The sequence below is a fragment of the Manihot esculenta genome, chromosome 18 (genome assembly GCF_001659605.2).
Source record: "Manihot esculenta cultivar AM560-2 chromosome 18, M.esculenta_v8, whole genome shotgun sequence".
Taxonomy (NCBI): domain Eukaryota; kingdom Viridiplantae; phylum Streptophyta; class Magnoliopsida; order Malpighiales; family Euphorbiaceae; genus Manihot; species Manihot esculenta.
The window spans coordinates 11,187,837-11,211,590 of NC_035178.2; the positions used below are offsets into that span (position 1 = coordinate 11,187,837).

At 32.7% G+C, this 23,754-nt stretch overlaps 1 protein-coding gene across 1 annotated transcript; it reads right to left on the reverse strand.

Annotated features, from left to right (window-relative positions):
* Window positions 1-1,826: 1,826 nt before the first annotated feature.
* Window positions 1,827-21,007, reverse strand: LOC110606136 (dynamin-2A). Its single transcript, XM_021744901.2, has 22 exons — window positions 20,575-21,007; window positions 19,264-19,314; window positions 19,048-19,168; window positions 18,478-18,570; window positions 14,334-14,395; window positions 14,001-14,118; window positions 13,421-13,754; window positions 11,095-11,242; window positions 10,329-10,430; window positions 10,105-10,224; window positions 9,533-9,616; window positions 9,191-9,318; window positions 8,679-8,763; window positions 8,432-8,555; window positions 7,456-7,532; window positions 6,592-6,648; window positions 4,277-4,421; window positions 4,008-4,171; window positions 3,574-3,687; window positions 3,424-3,491; window positions 2,998-3,167; window positions 1,827-2,441 (listed from the first exon to the last, which is right to left on the reverse strand). The coding sequence occupies exons 1-22, from the start codon at window positions 20,719-20,721 to the stop codon at window positions 2,176-2,178; spliced, it is 2,778 nt and encodes a 925-aa protein (XP_021600593.1). The 5' UTR covers window positions 20,722-21,007; the 3' UTR covers window positions 1,827-2,175.
* Between the last annotated feature and the right edge of the window lie 2,747 nt (window positions 21,008-23,754).

Consider the following 23,754-nt stretch of genomic DNA (forward strand, 5'->3'; position numbering starts at 1 on the left):
TCTGATCAAAATCGAACCGAACTTAAATAATTAAAATTTTTAAAATTAAAAACTGAACCAAATTGAATTTTTAAATTAATTCGATTCGATCGATTTTTTCAATTTGAACCGAATACTACTCACGGCATAATTCATTTTGTAACAAAATTAAAATTTTGTTTAATTTTATTTTATTTTCAAAAAATTTCTTAAAATATTTTTTAATATTTAATAAAAAAAATTATATTTTTTAATATATATAAAAAATATGAAACAGATATAGTATTAAAAAATTAATTAAATTAAATTTTAATAAAATTTTTAGCCTTTATTTGATTGGGAATAATTTAACTAGGAAACTTTAAGTTTTTAAAAAAAATATTAAAACTATGTCTGGTTAGCATTTTTATTTAACTTTTTAAAAATTAAAAGTATTTTTTCTCAGGCGAAATAATTTCTTCTCACCAAATTAAATTACTTTTTGCGATGTAAACTTTTTAAAAAATAAACAATTTAAATCAAATATATCTTTAATTTCAAAAAAAAAAAAATATGGTCAACCAACATTGAATTCTCTTCCATCTTAATTGACCCTTAAAAGATAAAATTTGTAAAACAAACAAAATAGAAGTTAATTGCAGTTAGGTGCAATGTAAGTTAAATTGAGCTGAAACTAAGATTTCTCAAAGCCTAATTGATTCAACTTCAATACTAAGTTTTTTTTTTTTTTAAGAAATACTAAGAGTTAAATTGACCTTAAAATTACTTCAGTTTAAAAAGCAAAGTTTATACATTTGGATAATTTTATCAAAATATTTCAATTCGAATAATTTAATTTAAAATTGAAAAATTTTATGTAATTTTATTTTAATTTGAAATTTGTGTTCTTGTAATGCAACTGTTTTTATTATTAAATATGGTTCCATTACACATAATTAAAATATAATTGATATTAAAAAATTAAATATTTATACATTTTGAATTTTATCTAAATATTTTAATTTTAATAATTTAATTTAAAATCACAATTAAAGAAAAAAAGTGTTATTGATAATATGACTTTACATTTGATTTTTTTATTATTAAATATGGATCTATTTTGCAATGTATAAACAAGAAAAAAAATATTTCAATTAAATAAAAAATATTGTTAACTTTTTTGAATTCGTTACTCTCTCTTAATTTTCTTCCATTTATATCATATTTTTCATTTTCCTTCTTCATCTTTATTATTATAATAAATAATGTAATTAATGAATAAATAATCAAAACCGAAACTGAATCATTCTTACCCTCACTTTACTTCACCAAAATAGTGAACTTTATATTTTAGAATTTCCAATTTGTAAATTGAAAGGAAATCAAGAAAGAAACTGAAGGATGAGAGACAAATCAATAATATTTATAGGTCAGCAAGATTTACTTAAATGTAAAATGAAACCAACATTTAATAGAAAAAAGAAAAAAAAAAAAGCCACATGTCATACAGCATAAGCATAACCACACTCTCCCTAAATCTGCTTCCAAATTAAAGTAAAATTTATTCAAACTTTTTAATTTTAAATTAAATTGTTAAAATTAAAAATTTTGAATTAAATAGTCAAAATACATAAAAATTCAATCTTTTAATATTAATTATCATTTACTTGTGTGTCAAATAAAATTCACATTTTAATTAATAAAAAAAAAACTACTTATAATACATCATTAAGTGCGTATTTCTATATTCTTATTTTAAATTAGTATAAAATTTATACAAAATCCTTTAATTTTGAAATAAATTATCAAAATTAAAATATTTAAATAAAATCATCAAAACACATGAACACTTAACTTTTTAACCTCAATGGCACTTAATTTGAACATCATTGCATTAAACAGTATAATTGAAAAATTATATAAAAAGGAATTCCCACTGAATTGATTAGGGTTTTAAGCTAGCATAAAAATATAAGATAATGGATTTCAAGAACACCTTGAAGCCACTGTTCTAAGTTTCTTACTACTAAGGCAACCCACTAAAACCTGACATAGAGGAACTCTAGTCTTTATATACACAAACACCCTCTCTTCTCCCCCCAAGAGATTCTATAATAGAATTTTGAATGACAAACTCATCAAATCAGAGGTTGAATCTCACCCACCAAAAATGCAGTGAATATATGAATTGTAAATGAAAAATCGATCAAACATCTGTTAGAATCTGTAACCCGAAGATCCAGACGATGGGGGTGCAGGCGGCATCCGGATAGGAGTACGACGACTGCTCGAGTTTGAACCAGGGCTTATATCGCCATTCTGTGCCGAGCCATTGTATTGCCGACTGTGACCATTAGATAAAGATCTGGATGAAGATCTGGATGATGATCTAGATGTACTGTAATCCACAGAACCATTGGCAGCTGCATCAAATGCGGATCTCCAGTCATCGCCTGATGGACCATTTGTCTTCGGGCTGCTTTCTGCAATTAGGTATTCCAGAGAATTGATAGAACATCATTGTCAAAATATTAACCAAAAAATGACCATCAATACAATTTTCCAAATTCTACACAAGTTAATATGCACTATTCCCATAGGTCACTATTGAAAAAAGATCATCGAGCAAACCAGATCAGATCAGACTGAAGATTTAATAAGAAGATCAGCCATAATATCAATTATCACAGGGGGAATCCTACAATGAAGAGCCTTTTGTATGATCTATCATGCAACAGAGGAAGCAATTTGGTTCGAGGCCAAGCCAATAATATTGAACTTAACAACACATTAACACAGAAGCTGAGCAGTAAAAAATAATCAGCTTTAGTTGGTCAGGCAGGCTATTCAAATGACCACCCAATATTTCTTTAAAGCAAAGTCATAGAAATTATACAAGAAGTTAGAATACAATGCTCATACTTAATCTGATGTAACTTGCTGGATTAGATAAAACAACTCAGTAACAGAAAGTATTCATCCTTAACAAATAATGTGAGCTTTTAAGACTTCAGGTATGGCAGACTGTCAGCGACATACCTGCACTACCATTAGACCAACTGGAAGCAGCAGCTGCCTGGTTGTCATGAATGCTGAGTTGACGTGTCAACTTAGAAAGGAGCGAAGACTGTTTTTGGTAGCGCTCTCTCCTGCGCTTTACATTCTGATCCTCTTGAAGCAGCTCTTCAATCCTCGCCGTGCTTTGAGCACTAGCCATAATCAACACAGAATAAATTGTTGATTAGGGATGAATTTCAGCCCTTCAATTTTTGCATATGATGTTGCTTCTAAACACAATATTTAATTACACAGAATATGCACAAGACACCACCGCAATATTATATGCAAAAATCACATGAATGGAGCTAAATGTCAATAGACAACCATGAATGAAGCCAATAATAGCCATGTTACGATCTCTTAGCAATGCAAAAATCAAAAGAAGCAAGAGATAACACATCAAACCTGATAGAGCTATATAACTGATTTAGCATATCTTCCTTGGCTTTCTCAACTTGGCAGAGAACAACTGCCTGCAGTATCAAGTGTGTTAACAGAGGTTTCCATCCGAGCCGACTACAGCAGCAAAAAAGACAAATTAAGAAGCAAACTTACTTTGGGAACATTAGCTGCCAAGCTATTCAAGACTGCTTCAACATAACCACGCACTTCCTGAGACATCCACCGAAGCTCCTCTTCAGGGTCTGCTGGCCTTCGAGCCATCGTATCCTGCACAAACCACAAACCATTTTTTTTACGTTTTTCTTGAGTACTGAGAAAAAGTAATCATAAATGTTCTAAATTTAGTGGCTATCCCCTCAGAAGATAAACATTAGCAGGTATAAAGAACTGCCAGCAACCGTTGCCATTTACAGGATTGTCAAATAATGGAGAAGCAAGCAAGTAGAACAAACCCCAAAGTAGAGCAAGTCATTATTGTTAGCACCATGAAACTGAATCCAAGGAATAGTGTTGGCCAAACAACCAAAAAAAGGAAAATCTAAGAAAATAAAATGGAGCAGCTAAGGAGTCAGTAACATATCACATACTAGAGAACCATCAGAAAGACTCTGCCGCAATGTAGAAGTAGAACCACCTTCAGGAGAGGCATTTCTAATTTGTCCTTTGGAAGATTGCGCAATTTTTGATATCTTGTTTATCCATTCAACCTTATCAGCCATAGTTTCAGCCTTTAAAACAACAGCACTGTGGGCTGCAATAACAAAGGAGGTTAAGTAAAAACAGTCAGCATTTTAAAAGAACATCCAAGGAAAATTCCACCAAAGTGGAGTTTGATGACCAAGGAAAAGTCTAATACCTTTCAAAACAGTTTTATAGGGGACCTTGCTAGTTATTTTAAAAACAAGGCTGGGTGCTGTAGAAGCAGGTCCATTGGCCTTTTTATCCTTTGAACTCTTCGCGGGAGGTTCTCCATCGTCTGGCACCTCTTCAATATTGCATTCCTGTCCATTGGATGAAAAAATTAATGATCTGCAATGCCATATCAAATGATTTTAAAAATTCTACCAGCCTGCTGCATGATGTATATGAAGGTGCCATTATAGGAGGGACACAACACCTTCAGTCACTGTTATAATACATGATGATCAGGATACATGGCGCCTCCTGAGCAGTCCCATGGATTTTTAAATAAAAAATTAAAACAAATTGGAACCGACAAGTTATAGTCTTGATTCAGGAGCAGTTGTAACCAGCCCCTATTGCATGGTTCCAAGTTGATTTATGAACCAGAAACGTTGACCCAGTCCATTCCTGGGTTTGACTCGATTCGATTCACCTTTTAAACCTACTTGTGTTAGTGTCTAGATATAGTCATACCATCTCAACTATGCCAACATAATTGACTCTGACATGGTTATAACAGCTTCAAATTTTAATATGCTTTTGGATGGAGTGGGTAATTTCATAAAGATTGTAATTGAAGAAAGGACATAATAGGTTCAAGCATTGTACGAACCTGGAGCGCCTTGCCTAACTCAACCAGAAAAACAAGGAAACCAGACCTATGGCCGATCCAGGTTTTACCCCTAAAAACCTGGATTTAGTCAAACCTGGTAGTCCCAGTGGAGATTACATGGTTCAAGTAGGTTTCAATCCTTTTTTTTTTTTTTTTTTTAAAAGTCATTTTTTGTACATGACAACATTGATTAGTGACACCAGCCAGAAGAAATTATAAAATGATAAAATCTGTTTTTAATTTTTTGATATTCAAAACGCAACAGTAATGTAGATTTCCCTAAATGACAAGTCTAAACTATTGTTATGAATAATATAATTTTATTATTGATGTTTTACATACTCGATGGTCAAGAATGATAGTCCATTAAAAATTAAATAAAATTAATTGAAATCCAAAAGTAACCGAGACAAATTAATTAAATATTTAAATAACATATTTCTAATGCATAAGTTAATATACTCGAAATTAATTTATAAAGGTTACATTTATTAACAAAATCTAATTTGATGTTGGTATATTGATATTGATTTATAAAAAAAATCATTAATTACATAATATAAATTTAACATTCATTGATTATATAAAAGATTATTAATTATATATATAAACTTAAGATTTGCAAAATAGTATTCAGATTTCAGAATGACAGTGTACATATATTCAATCATGGTATAACCTTAATCCTTTAACCCTCTAACTCTACCGGTTCCTAGACCAGGTTGGCTTTAAAAACCATGGTTTCAAGGCTAAACATGAGCCAAATTGTTCATGACATACTTATATAGATAAAATTTTCTTTGAATTCATTCCTTAAGGCTAATGAATTAAGCTCAAGCTTACTGTAAAATTATAGGCTAGGATTAAGGAATTGCATTATGCATTTTAGCCTAGAATTATGATTATTAAGGATAGAGTCATGCACCTTAAGAGTAATTGTAGATACTGATAGTAATATTTCCACATTTTCCTCTACAAAATCCCAACAACTTGAGGGAATGAATAATCAAGCAATCTATTGCAATTCTCTTCCCTTCTCTAAGTTAATACTTACTCTAAAGGCTCGTCAAATAAATAACGCACATTTGAGCTAGGTTGGTCAAAACAAAATCATATAGAATATATTTTACAAGCTTCATATGTCAATTCAAGTGATTTATTTACAACATAACTCTACAGATAAACACTCAGCTTGACTTTGACTCGTTTAACAAACAAATTAAGAATAAAGTCACACTAGACCTAGCTTGACCCATTTAATAAATGAGTTTGACGCTAAGCTTCCAAAAGTTTCCCCCACAAATAAGCTAAGAGTTTGCTAAAACTCGATTCATATGCATCCTCACGTACAGTGTGCTAAAACTCAATCGTTATGCATCCTACCCCTACCCTCAACGCTAGATAACCCATACTTCTAGAAAACTCCTACTTTATATAACAATACTTCAATTTTGATAACAGAACAAAATTTAATTTAGGAAGTGGGGGGATGTCTTCCCTCTAGTTTAGGCATACAACTTCTTACCTGCAGAACTTCTTACGCATCCAATAAAGTTTGCCAAGCTTATAAATATAAACATATTGGGATATTCCTGAATGTTCAACTGCATAATTGAGCGAAATCACAAAAAAAAATAGAAGTTGTGTTCCCATACCTCCAATGTGATGACACCACGAAAAATTCTCTCCTCTTGCTTTTTTGTGTAACCAAGCTGTAAAAAAAGAAATGATTAAGATTGAACCCAGGGACCACATATTAAGGAATTCATTAAAAGTAAGGTTGAAATCAAACAATCATGTACATGCTAAGATTAATTGCATTTGCCTACTGGGTTTTCAAATCCTACACTGCTTTTATTCGATGTAGATATGCATAAAAGGGTGAAAAAAAAGGCTTGCTTCCAAAACTTTCTAATGTGGTAAAGACAAAAGAATAAAAATCCAAAGGAAAGAAAGAATCAGTATTCTGCAACTCCAATATAATTTTTAATCATCTAAAAGAATCCCAACGTTAAAGGAGTACAGAATACTTATATAAGTATCATAAAATAAATGTTTCACGGCAAAACAATAAAATTTGATTGTTTTTGAAATTTCCCAAGTCCTTGAAAATCTTGTCCTGATTTCAAAACTTCAGTTGCAATTTTGTCCAACCAGTGAAACTTAAATAAAATTGATCTTTTATCAACAATTTAAATTAGTCAAAATAGATGCAAGTCATTCCACATGCTATGATGAAATTTTTATCCATTAACATTTAGAATGAATTTTTTTTTCTAGTCTTTATCAATAGGATAAAATTGCAAAAATTAATAGTTTAGAATACAATTGCAAAAACACGCGAAAGTTTTAAATTCTTTTAGCCATTAGGCACCAAAATCTAAGCTTAATCTTCCTGACCACCTCTAAAGAAAATGAAACTATATACCGGTTTACAAACATTAAAAAAAGCAGATATTCACATTAAACATGATATAAGTAAAGTAACAAAGGTGGAAGTAGAGCAATGTGTTATAAACCTTCCCAGTCTTCTCATTCAAAACAAACCATCGCTTGCTCCATCCATCATTTTTTGCACTTTTCTTTGACAAAAAGCCTGCAGATGATAGGATGTTAGGAACTATCACATAGAGAGAGAGAGAGAAAATGGAAGAAGAATCAGAAACTTTTACATCAGGAATTTTTCATACACACAAAGGACAGCACATGCAAATTGGTCAAAGGCATCTCCTAATTTTGGTAACATACTCCAAATTCAGTAAAATTCATTGTGTTGTCCACTCAGAAGCTTTTCCACATGGACAAAATCATGAAAATTTCCTTTCCAAAATACCCAAATTGGTAATAATATTCAGTCTGCTAACTTTGTTAAGTGCTGTTGGAAAATCAATTCCTTGATATGTCATCCAAAAGAATAGCAGCAAGCCAACTTTTAAGCCCTTGAGAGTTTTGATGGCTGAAAAGGAACCTTAGATTAAAAATCTCACATGTACTTGTGCAAAAAAGTTTATCCCGACTTATAGCCTGCTCATGCATTCAGTAATTCTGTAACATCAAAACTAATTGCAAAGTGAAGGGGAAATTAAGTTCCTGAAAGGAAAGGTGATAGTACTCCATATTGGAACTAATGTTACAAATAATTCACTGAATGATTCCCTATTTGTCAATTTCAAAGATACAGCAAACAAGTGAAGCAGTTTCATATCTCCTGGACCTAGAAGGTCTGGAAACTCTCAAAAGGCAAGAGAAATGGCATCTAATTACAAAAGCCATCAACACTAGAACAGCAAAATTTATTGAATTATAACACAAGCACAGGACAGCTGTAAAATGTTTGAAAGAGACTACAAGTGACCAGTCAAACCTGCACTCACAGGGCTTAGCTTGGTAGTAAGTGCATCTGAGTAAATCTATGAGGTCTCAGGTTCTACTCTTCCAATCCCTAATTCCCAGTTCAAAAAAAAAAAAAAAAAAAAACGGAGTGACCAGTCAAACCTGCAGTTATTTCTCCTTCAGGACCTGCAGTCTTTAAGCCAGAGGCCTCCTGCACTTCTTTTTCTGACTGATTGGATTTCTCTTTCATTGATTTCAAATTTCCCCCTGTTTGAGGACTAGTTGCCTGAAAAAGAATTTGTAAAATAAAAATTAGAGCAGTAAACAGAATAGAAATAACACATATCAGCAATTATGTATTCTTTTTTTGAAACTATTCTTCATATACATTAGAAGATAAACATCCTACCCTATTTAGTATTGCTTGCTCAGCTTCATGACCTTTTTTAGAAGATCTGTTTTTAAGCTCCTCCTCTCGTCGCTGTCTTTCCATCCTGAGTAGATCAAATTGAACAGATATGAAGTAACTGTAAATATTCAGAAATACCAAGGTAGAAAACATTTACCAACACACCAGAGATCCACGTAGAGAGACAACACTAAAACACTCCACTCTGGTACACAAATATATGTAGAGAGAGAACACCATGACAATTTTTGAAGTCTAAAAAGAAGCATACGACGACATTAACTTTTTCCAGCATTTTCCTTAGTGTCAAAAATAGCATGACACTCCAGTCTGGTACACAAATATATGTAGAGAGAGAAAACATGACAATTTTTGAAGTCTAAAAAGAAGCATATGACAACATTACATGCATGACACATTCTTTTGCTTCCTTGTATCAGTAATTCCACCAGATTGAGCATTTATAGGATGATTAGTGAATCAATAATATACTAGAAAACATGTCTAAATACCTCCTTTGCACCAAACGGATGAAATGCTGGGGAGGCACAAATGCCCGCTCCATATCCACTAGTGCAACAACCATCTTTTTTGCTTCATTCTTGAATCCCTCCAGAGCAGTAGTAGCAATAGCTACGACCTTTAAAAGATAGAATGTGATAACATATTAACATCACAAAAATAAAAATGAGCAAGTTAACCTATGGAAAATACTTGCAAATTGCTTTACAGCTGCATCATTGCAAAAGCTTGAAAATGATTAACACGATAAATAAAAAAATGAGGTCATTAAATTATGCAAATACTTTCACAAGGCTACAATGAGAGAAAAAATCAAGTTATCATGCTAATACCTCTCTCTTGAAAGGAGGGTATCTTCCTAAGCTCGGTGTAGCATTTGCAGAAGCAGAAACTATTTCTACCAGGACTCGGTGTACCTGTTTACAGCAAGGCATGAACTCCTTTAATAGCATATAACTGAGTAGGGTTGCAAAAGTGATTAGACTTCAAAGAGGTGGAAACATTTATACTTAGTCTCTCTCTTGCCTGCGTGTGTGTGTGTGGGTGTGCAAGTGCGCATGTGTGTGTATGTGTGCACGTGCGTGCATGCATGTGTGCGTGCATGCATGTGTGCATGTCTGTGTATGATGAAGAAATCAATCTTACGTCCAGTTTAGGTTAGATCCAATAAAATGAAATGATGAAAGACTTTTTGTTAAAAAAATATCATCAATAACATGGTAATACTTTACAAGCAAAAAGATCCAGTGAAAATAAAAAGCACATTATTTCACTGCCCAATCCAATCTTTCAGCAGCACTGCATGCCATTGACCCATGACAGTAAAGGACTAGTAAAGAGATCAGAATTTTAAACCCAACAAAAAAATTTTTAATTTTAAAATGGAAGAATTGGGGAGAAGTACCTCATCAACACAAAGACGTGATGGCTCTTTTGCAAGCTCGAGAACTCCTTTTATTAAAGACCTCAAACCCTTTTCCGGAGATATGAGATATGGTTGATAACCATCGGCTTCTAATACAATCTAATAGAACACGCATAGAATAATAAGTTACAAAACATAATTCCTGAAAGCAATACAAGATAATCCCCAAGAAGAGAACTGGTAAAGGCAGCAAGCATAGTTACCCTCTTGACATTATTGATATCAAAATGCCTGTCCAAAGGAAGCTGCTTGATCCTATTCGGGAAATTTCCCTCAAAACTGGCAACAACTTTCCAACCAGCACCCTGCAGTACAGTGCCGTGCAGCTTAAGCATTTTGTTACCAAACTTCAACAAGACCTCAGCAGAACTTGTGCTCGTCAGAGGAAATTAATTAAGTACACTACTTAGCAGTTGGAACTACTCCAAGAACAGAACAATAATGAATAATAACAACAATATAAGCAAGACACTACACAAAAATGAGCACACTGCCAGATAGTGTATCCACAAGGAAACCGCCTCAACCAAAAACAAGAGCAAGATACTAGAGCTATTTCTGGGAGCACCTGCTTTATAAATAAATAGGGAAAAGCGAAGTTCGTGGGGGTGGGGGAGAAGCAAATGATAGGCAATAGCATTAAGGTAAAGTGTGAAATATCCTAATAGGAATCACATCTTTTACAAGAACAGTAATAAGCTTCCTGAACTCGAGTACTAACAGCTTAAGCCACAATACAGGCTAGAACTAGGTTTGCATCGAATTCTGCACAGCAGGAAGCAATGGTTGCAGCTGAGTTCACACTTCTACAAATTTTTTTGCATTCTATTTATTTTGGGCAGTATCGTTTTACAAGTGTGAAAAGAATGACAGGAATTTGGAAAAACAGTAGATTTAATAACAAATAACAAAAGGTAGTGTACTTTGAATACACAAAAACCAGAGCATGCGTTAGAAATGAACACTCACCTCGCCAGTCGTAATGTGCAGGAGAAATTTATCCTCAAATTCACGGCAAAGCTCCAATGCAATAGCTCTTGTGCCCTCAGCACTTTCAACCATCTGCTCCCCAAGCCTCACTAATTCATCCTGAACTATTTGAGACTTCCCTTGTAACCTGCATAGATGCAAAAGTTTCAGGAAAGCTAAGCCACTAATCATATCTAAATAAACGAAGAAGTTAAGGATCAGAACTCTCTCTCTCTCTCTCTCTCTCTCTCTCTCTCTCTATATATATATATATATATGTAAAATAAGATAGATAGAAGGTGAGAGAATCTTAGAATGGACAAATAAGTAAAAGCTGAATTTACAGTATGGACAAAGGACAATTACCAAAAATGAACTCACAGTCAGAAGAGGAGGAATTTTAAGGGGAAATACGGCATCAATTCTATTTTCTGTTTTATTTATTTTAATTTTTTGTCCAGTTTTTTGGAAAGTTGAATCCAAGAAAAACACTTTCATTGTTTCCCTATGTTGCAACAACCTGTTTTCTATTTTCAAACATAAACAAGTAAACATATTTTATTTATACAAGGATCTTTGACAAATGCGCGACGAAAAGCCAAAATAAAAAAACAGACTGAATATGAAACAAGCCCTATATCAACCAAAAGTATAAGTTAAATTTACAGAACAAACAAAATATGACTGCTTAATATTTTATATTACTAAATTGACCTATATAACCTCTAACCTATTTGAAACTCTACTCATGCATGAATCCTAGAAAAATAAACTACTAATGTAACCCTTTATCTGTTATGGTTGAATTACATGCCTTTTCTTTTTTCTTAAAGCTTAGTTTTTTCTGTTGCAGTTTCAAATGTTCTCATTTTGCAACATAAAAAAGCATTAGTCATCGTCTTGGTTGCCAGTTCTTCATACCTCAAAGTAATCCATTAAGGCCTATGAAGCTAATTCTATGCAGCAGCCACATATGCTAATTAATCATATGGCGTCTTTCTTTCTTTCTTTTTTTGGCAGGTATTTGGAACTAACATTACCATGCACTGCTTTGTTTTTCTTTGGTCTAAACCAAAAGGATCAAACTTTTGAGACTGCAAAGTGCAAGTTTGGCCATTTCCCCTAATACCCAAAGGTGTTTTGTTATCATTGGTGTTTTCTGTTTCAAGGAAAAAACAAAAAATATATATATATATTCAGCAAGACAAGTTGTGTTTATTTTCTGACCACTTTGCAACATTTCTCAAAAAACAAAGAACAATAAAGAGTAAACTACAAATCCGCAGTTTTCATATTATTGCTGCTATTTTCGAAATATGAACATCATCTACTCTATACTCCTTTCTCTCTCACTCACCAATCTCCACCCTCTCTTTTGATTCTCTCCATTTCTCTTTTCATTGTTTCTGCTAATCAACCCTTGTCTTCCTTATCTTTAGGCTGTCCACATCACTGATCTCCTAATCTGTCAAACATAGAACTTCATATATTTTCTAGAACTTCTGATGTTCTTTTGATTGCATAAAAGTTGGGTCGGTTATCATGGATATAAGGTAATATAAAAATCATGAATCTAAGGATACATGATCACAGGAAACATGAAAATGACGAGTCTCTCTGAGGTCATAAAAACATTGATGGTTATGATGCAGAAATGTGATATTAGAGGTAGAGTGATTTTAGGCAGCAGTGGGACCCTTTTTTTTAGTGGCTTACTTTTTTGTTAAAAGATGAAGAGAGAAATTAAAAGGCAAACCAAAAAAGATTTAAGTGATAAATTGTTGTTAATGGATAGAAGGACAGAGGAATAAGTAAGTACAGAGGAGGCAGATGTATAGAGATAATCTAAATTTTTAAAAAAAAAACTGAAAATAATAAAGTAGTTTGTTTTTTTTGGCAAACTAAAAAGCAAGAAAACTACAATGTATCCAAATGCACCCTTAGTTGATTGTATTCTATTTTGTCAAATTTTTTTAGTAGGAGACGACTCTAAGCTTAGCCCCCAACAAGATAACAAAAACTTTGTTAACTAGCATAGAAGAGAATGCTTTATAAACAATTCAATTAGTCGCTTACCTTCATGGAACATATGTTTGCAATTAACACAACTATTCAAGCATTTAAAAAATTAAGCATCACATGCAGTACAAGTAAAAATGGCTAGTATACAGGTGTGGACAGATGCGGGTGAATGTGATAAGCTCATTTCTGCATTTATTGGTCTCAATGCAATCTACAGGCCAAGTGTAGCAGAAGCAGCATTTGAAGGCAAGTTATCTTCCAAACATGTGCACAAAAACTCATGCAGAAGATGGAAAACGATTACCCAGAAAGAAGGTTAGGAAGCCGAACTTTCATACGCTTGCGAATTTGATGTGCCAGAGCATCCACTAAAGCTATTCTGCCCAGTTTACTTTGAGGAGCTCCATTCAATATTGATTTAAGACTTTCATTTTCTGCCCTCCATGCAGTTTCCAATGCGCTGTCAGATCCAGACTGTGCAGAAGCTATTGAAACTGACTGACCAATTAAAGCAACCCAAGGGATATCAGCAGTTTTTGCTGGACCCTGATTCAACAGGAGAGCCTGAACAGCTGCAAGAGCTTTCTGATCTGAAGCAGCTTGATCAACTTTACTAATTACACCAACAGTTCTGGTACCTGCAACCAATGTCAGAATACGTATGCTCGGTTCACTTAACAATTATGCATGAAAAAGCAAAAAGAAAAAAGAAAGACTAGGGAGACAATAATGGAAAGATGTGCCACAGAATAAGAGAGACACATCTAATATCAATTTGTCGATCAAACTTGAAAATAATAGACCATAACGGAGATCTTAGAACAATTTAAAATTAGCCAAACTATTTTCCAAAAAAAAAGGGGTTAATACTATCAGCCATTTACCTTCTCCATCATATTCCTTGGCAACCCTAAGGGCCCGAGAGGAAGCAATTTCTGATGCTTGGGCTGCTGGTACGATAACCAGCAAGATGGCATCATTGTGCTCAGCATAGTCACTAACCTAAGCAAGTGCCATTCCAAAACATATTAACACGCACTGTTTCAGGTGCCTTATTGAATTAAAAGTCAAAAAGAATAAGTAAGCAAATCTGACCAGCCAAATGCTGTTTTTTCATGAGCACATAAAGAACTAGCATTGGTTTCCTAACAGGCGAACCATAGCAAGTATGAATCCTTAAATTAAATGAAGGTCCAGAACCATTAAACAACTCTTACCATAGACGCATCCATGATACGTTGATCCAGGCCAGGTAAATCTATCAATTTCAGGGGAGGTGCTGAGAACAAATCATACAAAATAATGGTAAGATGTATATAAAGGAAATCAATTTATCTGAAAAAATATGCACAAAGGATGAGGTTAAAATAAATCAGTCAACTGAATATCTCATGTCCTAACATGAACAACTAACTTATACTAAAATAAACATTTCATTTTTTATTAGCAGATCATACATGCTTTGGTAAAGATGCATGCAAACACAATGTTGTAATAGAAGTTTGTAGCATTAATTTGACAATCTAGCATAAGCCCAAGTTTGATATACTCGTATGACAGCCTAAACATCTTATGAAAAACCTTGATCCTAACTACTAGAGTTGATAAATAAAATCTCGATCCTAATTACTAGAGTGACGGCCTACATTACTATTGTCGTTCATAAAATGCATAGACATGAAAAACTTTTCAAGAAAGTATAACATTAAAAAACATCACATCACATTTTATGAAGCGTTTGTCCTCCCTATAGTCTTATGTTGTTCGCTAGCATCATGTTACTCCAAGCAAACAAATTATACCATCCATAAGTTATTAATGAAATTTCTAACTTCAACCCTTCTAATAACATACTCATCACTTATTTATGCTGGGCAAGTCTCGTAGAAAGAAATTAGTGTATACCTTGGAGCTTGTAAACCAATGTGTTCATTCTTATTTATATACTTTCAGGCAGTATTCTACTACAATTTTGGGCAACTAAGTGGCTAACTTAAGTAAAATCTAATAAACTAGTCACAAACTTCTTTTTGGCCTTTCTCTGAGCTAGAGCCTTGAGATATCAAGCATTTGCAGGAATGATATGGAATATTGGAACCCTTTGAGAATATCATCGAGTCAACTATGTGCGGGTTTATTTGGACATGAGAGTAAAGAGGAAAACAAGAATTGCATGGGAGTAACCAACATGGTTTTAAATCGCGGTCGCAGTCGCGAGTAATGGACGCTATGCAAATTTTTCAAAAAAAATTGCAAAGTTCATAAATGAAATGATATTGATTAAATTTAATTCAGAACAATGCATACAAATACATAATAAACATAAATACATGAAATATAGATTATTTAACTTAAGTTAAACATCATATAGTTTAAAATAAAAAAATAATAATAATCTTTGTAGATCGAGTAAACTAATAGCTCAAAATACAATTTTAACTCAAAATTAACATTTTAATCCACAAAAATTTTTTTTAAAAAGGGAAAAAAACAACTAAAAACTAAAATACATAAAATTTAATTAGCTTTTTAGAAGAAATAAGCTTGGAATATGATAGTTTATGATGGATTTAAGCTTATATGAGAAATATACAGGGAAGATTGAAATTTGAAAGATAAAGGGAAGAGAAAACTTAAAAAATATAGCCTTTGAAGTTGGCGAAAAGTGTAGAAACTAATGAAAATGAAAATAAAAGATAGAAGAGGAAGAATATAAAAGAATTTCAGTTTCTGGTAACGGCCATTATCGTTATTTCACGATCGATATCGGCCGTTACCATTACATCTTCAAATCAAGAGGGACCGTTGTATAACGGGGTAATGGGTAAAGGCCTCTGTTATGGTCCCGGCTTGTGGATTTGGTTATGGATCTGTGGGCTAAGGGTATGGCAGGAGTTTGAGTGTTTGGGTTAAGAGTTTTTTTACGACCTCTGGTCATTAACAATTCAAGCTCTAAAAGAGGGAACCTGAAACCTCTGAGACTTAAAGCGCTCAAGACTTATCTGATTTTCGAAGCTGTCCTCTTCATTGATGTTATTGCTTAAATACAGAAAGGAAGTATAACTGTTTCCTACATCAAAGGAGCACTACTTCAACATGGAGGAACACCCTCCTCAACTAACCACATAAAATAAAAAGTGGAGGAATACCCTCATACAAACAGGGAATAATTAACACAATTAACTAATAGATAGCTGAAAGATAACTGAAATATTTGACTAATTCAGAGACTCAATATGTGGCTGCTTTGACTTGGATCCACGATTGAATCGGGTATAGACTTGCAGTGGTTTGGTAACAGCCCCCCAAAACCTGTTACATAATGGCCGTTACATAACATAACAATCGTTATTTAAAACCATGGTAACCAATGAACATCCTTTCAACCATAAAGGAAAGATAACACTGAAAAAATTGGTTCTATTTTGTGTAAGGATTTATCTGTCAAAGAGATGTGGTTAACACTGATACTAAGGCTCTACTCAAAATTGTGGTTGGGAGGCCAAAGAAATACTTTTGAACAACGACTAGTTTAGAAATTAGATATCGTTGAAAAATGTTATTTAGTTATTTTGGTATTCTTATCACTAAAATAAATCAAATTTAACTTTAAATCATTTTTTAATATCTATTGAATTCCGAGAAAGTGTTGGCTATAGTAGGCATTAATTCATTTTCATATGGATTCATATAAAGGATTGAGATGCTTTGCACATTAAAATGACTAGTCAATTCAATGTCACAGCCCAACTATTTAACATTTATTCCACTTTTATATTTTCCCATTTCGGTATACATTCCTAACACTTCTGCCTCAAGTGTAACCACATGTACCACTTGATAGTTGGTTAGTATTAACCTAACACGGACCCAATTACACAGCATTATAGGCAGCTAAAGCCCACAATTCAAATTGGACTCTAATACCATGTTTGAGATAATGGAATAAAGCATAACTTTACACCAAAAGCTAACTCAAGGGAGAAGAATTGCCCAAGTCCTATTTTGCAACTAAATCCTTGTCTGAAACCATGAGATAGAACATATTCTCCTCACGCCCATACATGAATATCTAAAGCGTAGAGTCACGTGCATGAACATTTGCAAGTGGCTCATCATCAAGGCAAGGATAGGCTCTAAAACATGCTGAGAAAGCACTCAACCTAAAAGCTTAATCTTGTAGGTGAGGGCCTCGAGAATAATCTTATATCTCTAACACATCCCTTCACACAAATGCGCACTAAGCTTGAAGCATGAACAAGGAAATGCCCACTTTATCTCCTATGAAATATGAAATTAAAAGATGGGATAGCCAAGATTCAAACTATGGACTTTTTAGCCTGAGATGCTCTGATACCATATTTAATTCAAAAAGAGTGTTGGGCATATTAGACATGCATTCATTATAGTCTGGATTTAAATAAATGATTGAGTACACATTAAAATAACTAGCCAATTCAATTTTACAACCCAATCATTTGCATTTATCCTTTCACTTCTATATTTTCCTGATGTGTGATATACATTCCCAACAATATCAATTAAATAACATATTTAAGGGGCTTATTTTTCAATAGCAACACCAACAACAAAGTCAAACATACCCTAAGTTGTATAGTAAAGGCAGCATTTCTCCATGGAAATAAAAATCCCCATCCAATGGGTACTTGAGTTTGCCATACATATAAGGATGGTCTACTATACCTTTCAGAGTAAAGTTTCCACCTTCTTATTCCTTTCCCTTTATATTTCTTAATGCATCAAGTTCTTGCAATGCATATCCATGAGAGTCAAGGAAAAGAAGTATAAACATCCAATTCACAAGAGAAAATCGGATCACGGTTGAAAGAAGTGAAAGCTGTAAGGTAAGTGAATTATTTCTTCCTTCTCTTAGTGTTTTGGGATTTACCCCAAAGTGGATCTTTCAATTCTAAAATAGAAGGATTTCAATGCTCTATTTATTATCGAGACCCAGAGTTTGATAAAAATAAAAAATAAAAAAAAATAAAACCCCCATCTTCATTTATAAATAAACTAAGTCTATAGCCGATTAAGAGGTGCCAGCATCACCATAATTCATTTATCAAGGATCTGCAATTGAAAAACCGATCCAAATGTCTCCAGCCACCAGAACATTGTTGACATCACTAGCTGTCATACAATATTATTTTCAATGTTCATTTCTTTTATGTCATTCTACCGTAGACGCTTTCACAAACACTATTTGGTGCAGTTATACCAGCAACGACTTCAGGAAGGTATTTTATTTTGTATATTAGCAAGCTTCCACAAGACAGCAATATTTATATAATGCTTCTCAGAATCCATTGCACAAACCACAGCTGTAACTCATGAACCAACCTGTACTTGTCCGTAATCTCAAATATATTTCATCCCGACTCTTGCCCGAGGCTCCCTTACTCAACCTTTCCTGTAAAGAATGCCGTAATGCACCTACAAACAAGCAGAAATAATAACAATTTATACAAAATCTAAATGTCAGAAAGGAACCTATACATGTGCAATCATGTTAAATAGTCAACCCTTTAGTTGACAAGAAGAGTTCTAACATCACCATTAAGTAGTCTATCTTGTCTTACAATCAACTATATTTACATAAATAATTGTATATTTATCATTAGGCCTCCTATGTCCAAACAAGTAATTAACAATGCCCATAAGTACAATGGATAGCTTTTTCAGGTGGGCATCGATCATAAACCATGCAGAGAATCATAAAGCTATTGACACATTAGATATTACTGACATTTCTAAAACTAGTGTCAGCAATAGCATGTAAACCTGTCAGGTCTATTTTTAAAACTGATTCTTACTCATTCAACTAAGCAACAAAAAGATACAGAGTGAGGGAGGACAAAAGCACAATAAAATGTACGACATAATATAAACCAATCAATTGAAGATACTAACTTGCAGAAACTTGCTGGGATTTATTGTCAATTTGCAAAAGTATTGATTTGCTGCTCAAAGAGCCATCCTTCTGTAAGTCAATGCTTATAGGAGCACGGGTAGCACCATTTTCACCAGTTGGCTGAACATTGAAAAAGAAAAAAATTTATTTGGTTAGAATGCAAAAAGGGAAGTACCAAGCAAAAGAATATACAAGAATTTTCGCATATAACTTACCAAAACAGGATGCCCAATTAAGCTGTTTAGAACTGCAGATTTACCAGCACCCTAACCAGATTTTCCACAAAAAGTAGGGGGGAAAGATCAAAAAATAGTAAAAATGCTTGCATAGCAGAAAATAATAACTACAATAACAAAGGAGGCCAGATTTTAATAACTAGAAGTTAAGTCCCTTCAAGTGCTACTCATTGCTCATAGAAAATTAGCAACAGCACAAACTACTTCAAAACAGAAATGCCACTGTAATAAACTTAATCATCTTCACTAGTTCCTTGTATGTACTGCATAGAACCCTCGGCCTTGCCCCCCCCAGTTCATACTATGAACTAGACTGGGACCTGACCATGTCAATGGTTCCAGTTCATAAACATAAACTGGCCTGGAATCAGTGCCATTCAAAATAATTAATTTATATTGTTTCCTTTTTTTAATATTTTTACATTAGAAACTAAATAAATAAAGTCCTTAAACCTATATCTTATAAATTCTACAGGTTAATAGTTAGAATGGATAGAAGATTAATATCGTTGTAATTTTTAATAGTTCTGAACCAAGATCATCAAACCAGGGCTGAACTGGAACCGCATCAAACAGCTTCAAACCTTTCAAGCCGGAATCAGTCTGAGCTGGCTTCCAGCTCAAACCTGCAGTTCTGACTCATGGTCAGGTCGACTTGTACGCACACACAGGGGAACAAATTTTAAGCAACATCAAATATGTAAACCCCACAATTCGTTCTCTAAAAGATAGCTACAGAAGAGAGTTTCGTCTAAACGCTGTCGAGACTCCAGGATTCAATTTCTGATGATTATCAAAAGTAATCACAAGATGTTCCAAGAATGTCATCCTTAAATAAGCGAACCTGTATGCGAAAATAAATGACGCTGACCTCAACTAGGTCGGGATTAACTAAGAAGAATTATGACAAAAAGTGATCCACATAGCTTACCCTAACTAGGTTAATTTAATGCTTAGCTGAATCCAGCTGAATTATTAGTAGCAATTAAATTCAGTTCCTTTTGCTTTGAGATATATTTACATCATTTACTTCCCGTTGCTGAAGCTAACACAAATATACTTGGATGCATCAGCTAGTCACTCACACCCCAGTAGAAAGAATCCAAGTACTGTCACTTCAAGCATACAAAAAAAAAGCAGCTAAAAAGATCTATCAAATTTAAACACACAAAACAAAGAACATAGAACTCTTGCAAACTCCAAAGAGCTGAATCCTACTACAATCCTCTGAATCCAATCCAATCACTAGACACATGTAGGTGTGCACATATACCAAAAAAAGGAACTTACAACATTGCCAAGGGCAACAACATTAAGAAAAGTAGAAGTCCTTCTAGAAGTGGAGCTCGGCTTCTCGTCAACATCTTCGTCAGCAAGCAAAGCCGCCGCTTGCCTCATGGACTCTGAGAGCTCCCCCAACTCTTCGATCGCCTCCATGTAAATTGAAATTAACAAAATTTCCAAGACGAAAAGGATCTAAAAGAAGTAAGAGAGCCAAGAATTGTTCCGAGTAAAGGCTAAGGCGATCCAAGTAATGCAAAAACCCTACAAGTTTGAGATCTAATGGCGTCGGGGGAGATCAGAATTGAAATTTCAACGATTTTGAAAACAGAAGGAGAGATGAAAGAGAGAGGTGAGGTGAGTCTCCTCGGAGAGAAATGTTTGTTTTTTGAAAAGAGCCACCACCACCTCCCCTTGCGTTTTGAATTGAGTTTTCTATTCTCTTCCACCGTCTTTATTTTGAATCTTTTTTCAACTCTCTTTACTGTTGTCCTCTAGTCTCACAGAAGTTTTTTTTTATTATTATTATTTTTTATTTTATTTTCTTAAACGGAGAAGAAGTTTCTCCTTTGCCAACTTAAATTTTGATTCATAATTTTAAATTAACGATTTATTTTTGTATTAATGAAAATTAGAAAGAAGTCTTGTAATTATTTAATATTTATAGTTTTTAATTTAATTTTAATTAAAAAATTTGCATTATTATATTATAATAAAAAATACATTTAAGTGGTTATTACTTTTTCCGATGATATTTTTAAGAAAGGTCATTATTACTTTTCAAAGTGGATTATTACTTTTTACACGTTGCAGTAATTTATAATTATGTCTAAATTGTAATTTTAAACCCCACGTTTATGTCTTTTTGCGCTGATTGCAATTATAATCGAAGTAAAATTTTATATGTATTTAGGATTAATTATTATGATCTTTGAATTTTTTTTTTATGGATGAAATTTTTATAATCAATTTTCATATTTATTAAAAATTTATTATATAACTCTATTATATTGTGACGATTTATGATATATTTTATGAATATTATATTATGTTAATATTAATAATTAATATTTATAAAATTATAATTATTTACACTATAAATTTTATAAAATATAATTAATTAATTTTTAGATTTTATACAATATAATTAAAAAGTCATAGGACGAAGCACTCATATTGTGATATATATTGCGTTTAAAGATTAAATAATTAAACTTAGATAAATATTGGTGGTTAAATGTCTATATTATCCTTAAATAATTAAATTTACAATAGTATTTAATTTTTAAAGTAATTGAATAATTTTATTATTTTAATTTTAATTTTTAAAATAAATGATAATTTTATTATTTAAATTATTTTAGAGTTATACTAATTTATTTTAATTTTAAATATATATAGTAGTTTTGTTTATAAAGCCTAAGTCTAATTAATTTATATTGTTATAATTGATTATTAAAAAGTATTTCTTCCATTTATAATTTTTATTTATTTTATTTTTTATACGAAATATAATTTTTTTAATTTTTAATTATATTTATTTTAATTATATTAAATATTAAAAAATATTTTTAAAAATTTTTTGAAAATTAAATAGAATTATAATAGTTAATTTATATATTGTTATAATATTAAAAAAAAAAAAAAAAAAAAAAAAAAAAAAAAGAGAGAAAGAAAGTAGATACCAAATTTCATTGGTACCATGTATTGTAACAAAGAAAAGCAGCTTGAGCTCATCTACAGCGCAACAATTCATTAAACCTTTCCATCATTGCGTAAATGAGGTACCAACAACGCCATAAACACGTTGAAGACCACACATGGACTATTAGGATTGGACAATACGACAATTGCGATATAAATGAAGGCTACATTCAAAAGCACCACAAAGAAAATATGCAAGATCAAGATAACTCAAGCGGTGATATAAAATATCCCGAATTGAAAGTATATCTAAAGAGGCACGATCATAGCTAGAATTTTTCGCATGATTTTAAAAACTTAGAGATATTGAAATGAAATAATCGATTCAACCGAATTAATTCAGAAGTTAGATTTTATTTTATATTTATTTTGATTTAATTTAATTTTAATAGTAAAAAATTTAATTATTTAAATTCAATTTAATTTTAATAAAAAAATTTAAAAAAATTAAATTAAACTGATTAATTAATAATATTATACCTTTTTATAATATAGAAAGAACCCATTTCGAAAAAAAGATAATATAGGAAGAGCATATCCTAATTGTGCATAAGCAAGAGAAAGATAGAAAAATCGAGAGCTTTATTTCAAATGCAATAAAATGACGTTACACTTATATTCTGGAAGCATCGCTTCTTTTTATATCAGACAACACCATATGCACAACACGTGCATAGAAAATTCAATTCATGCCAACAATACGACATAGTTTAGATGTTCAATATAAAACAATAATAATAAGCAGTAAAACGATGTAGTTTTAACACTCCCTCCTCAAGTTGAAGCTGGTAGGGGCAAAAGATTCAACTTGCGGGTTAGAGTGCTATGGCGAGAGGCTAGGCCTTGGTGAATATGTCGGCTAACTGCTCTTCAGTAGTGAGATGGTTAGGTAATATAAATCCCTATTGAAGTTAATCTTTGACCAGGTGGCAGTCTATCTCGATATGCTTCGTGCGCTCATGTTAGACCGGATTGGCAGCAATATGCTTGGCAGCTTTGCTATCACAGTGCAGTGGAATAGGCAATTGAATGTGAACCTGCAAATCCTGCAAAATATAGTTAATCCAGAGGAGTTCACATACAGTGTTAGCCATTGCACGATACTCAGCTTCAGCTGAGAATTTAGAAACAGTAGGCTGTTTCTTTATTTTCTAAGAAATAAGGCAAGGTCCCAAGTATATGCAATATCCAGAGAGTGACTTTCTGGAATAAGTACAAGCTGCCCAATCAGAGTCACAGTAAGCATTCAGAGATAAATCAGTATCTACAGGAAAACAAAGCCCCTGATGTAAGGAACCCTTAAGATAGCGAAGCACATGTAAAGCAGCCTCCCAATGAGGTTTTTGGGGCATGCTCATAAATTGGCTCAAGTGTTGCACAACATAGCATATATCAAGCCTTGTGAGATTAACATAAAGAAGTCTACCAAGAAGTCTCTTATATAAATCAGGTTTATCAAAAGGCTCTCCTGAGTCAGGAGACAAA

What these genes read in the sequence shown, in the direction of transcription:
- LOC110606136 (XM_021744901.2), bottom strand. Translation starts at nt 20,721, where the DNA reads ATGGAGGCGATCGAAGAGTTGGGGGAGCTCTCAGAGTCCATGAGGCAA. An exon ending in CAGTTATATAGCTCTATCAG is followed by an intron (nt 3,168 to 3,423) that starts GTTTGATGTGTT and finishes GATTATGGCTAG; the next exon opens with TGCTCAAAGCACGGCGAGGA. An exon ending in TTGGTCTAATGGTAGTGCAG is followed by an intron (nt 2,442 to 2,997) that starts GTATGTCGCTGA and finishes ACCTAATTGCAG; the next exon opens with AAAGCAGCCCGAAGACAAAT.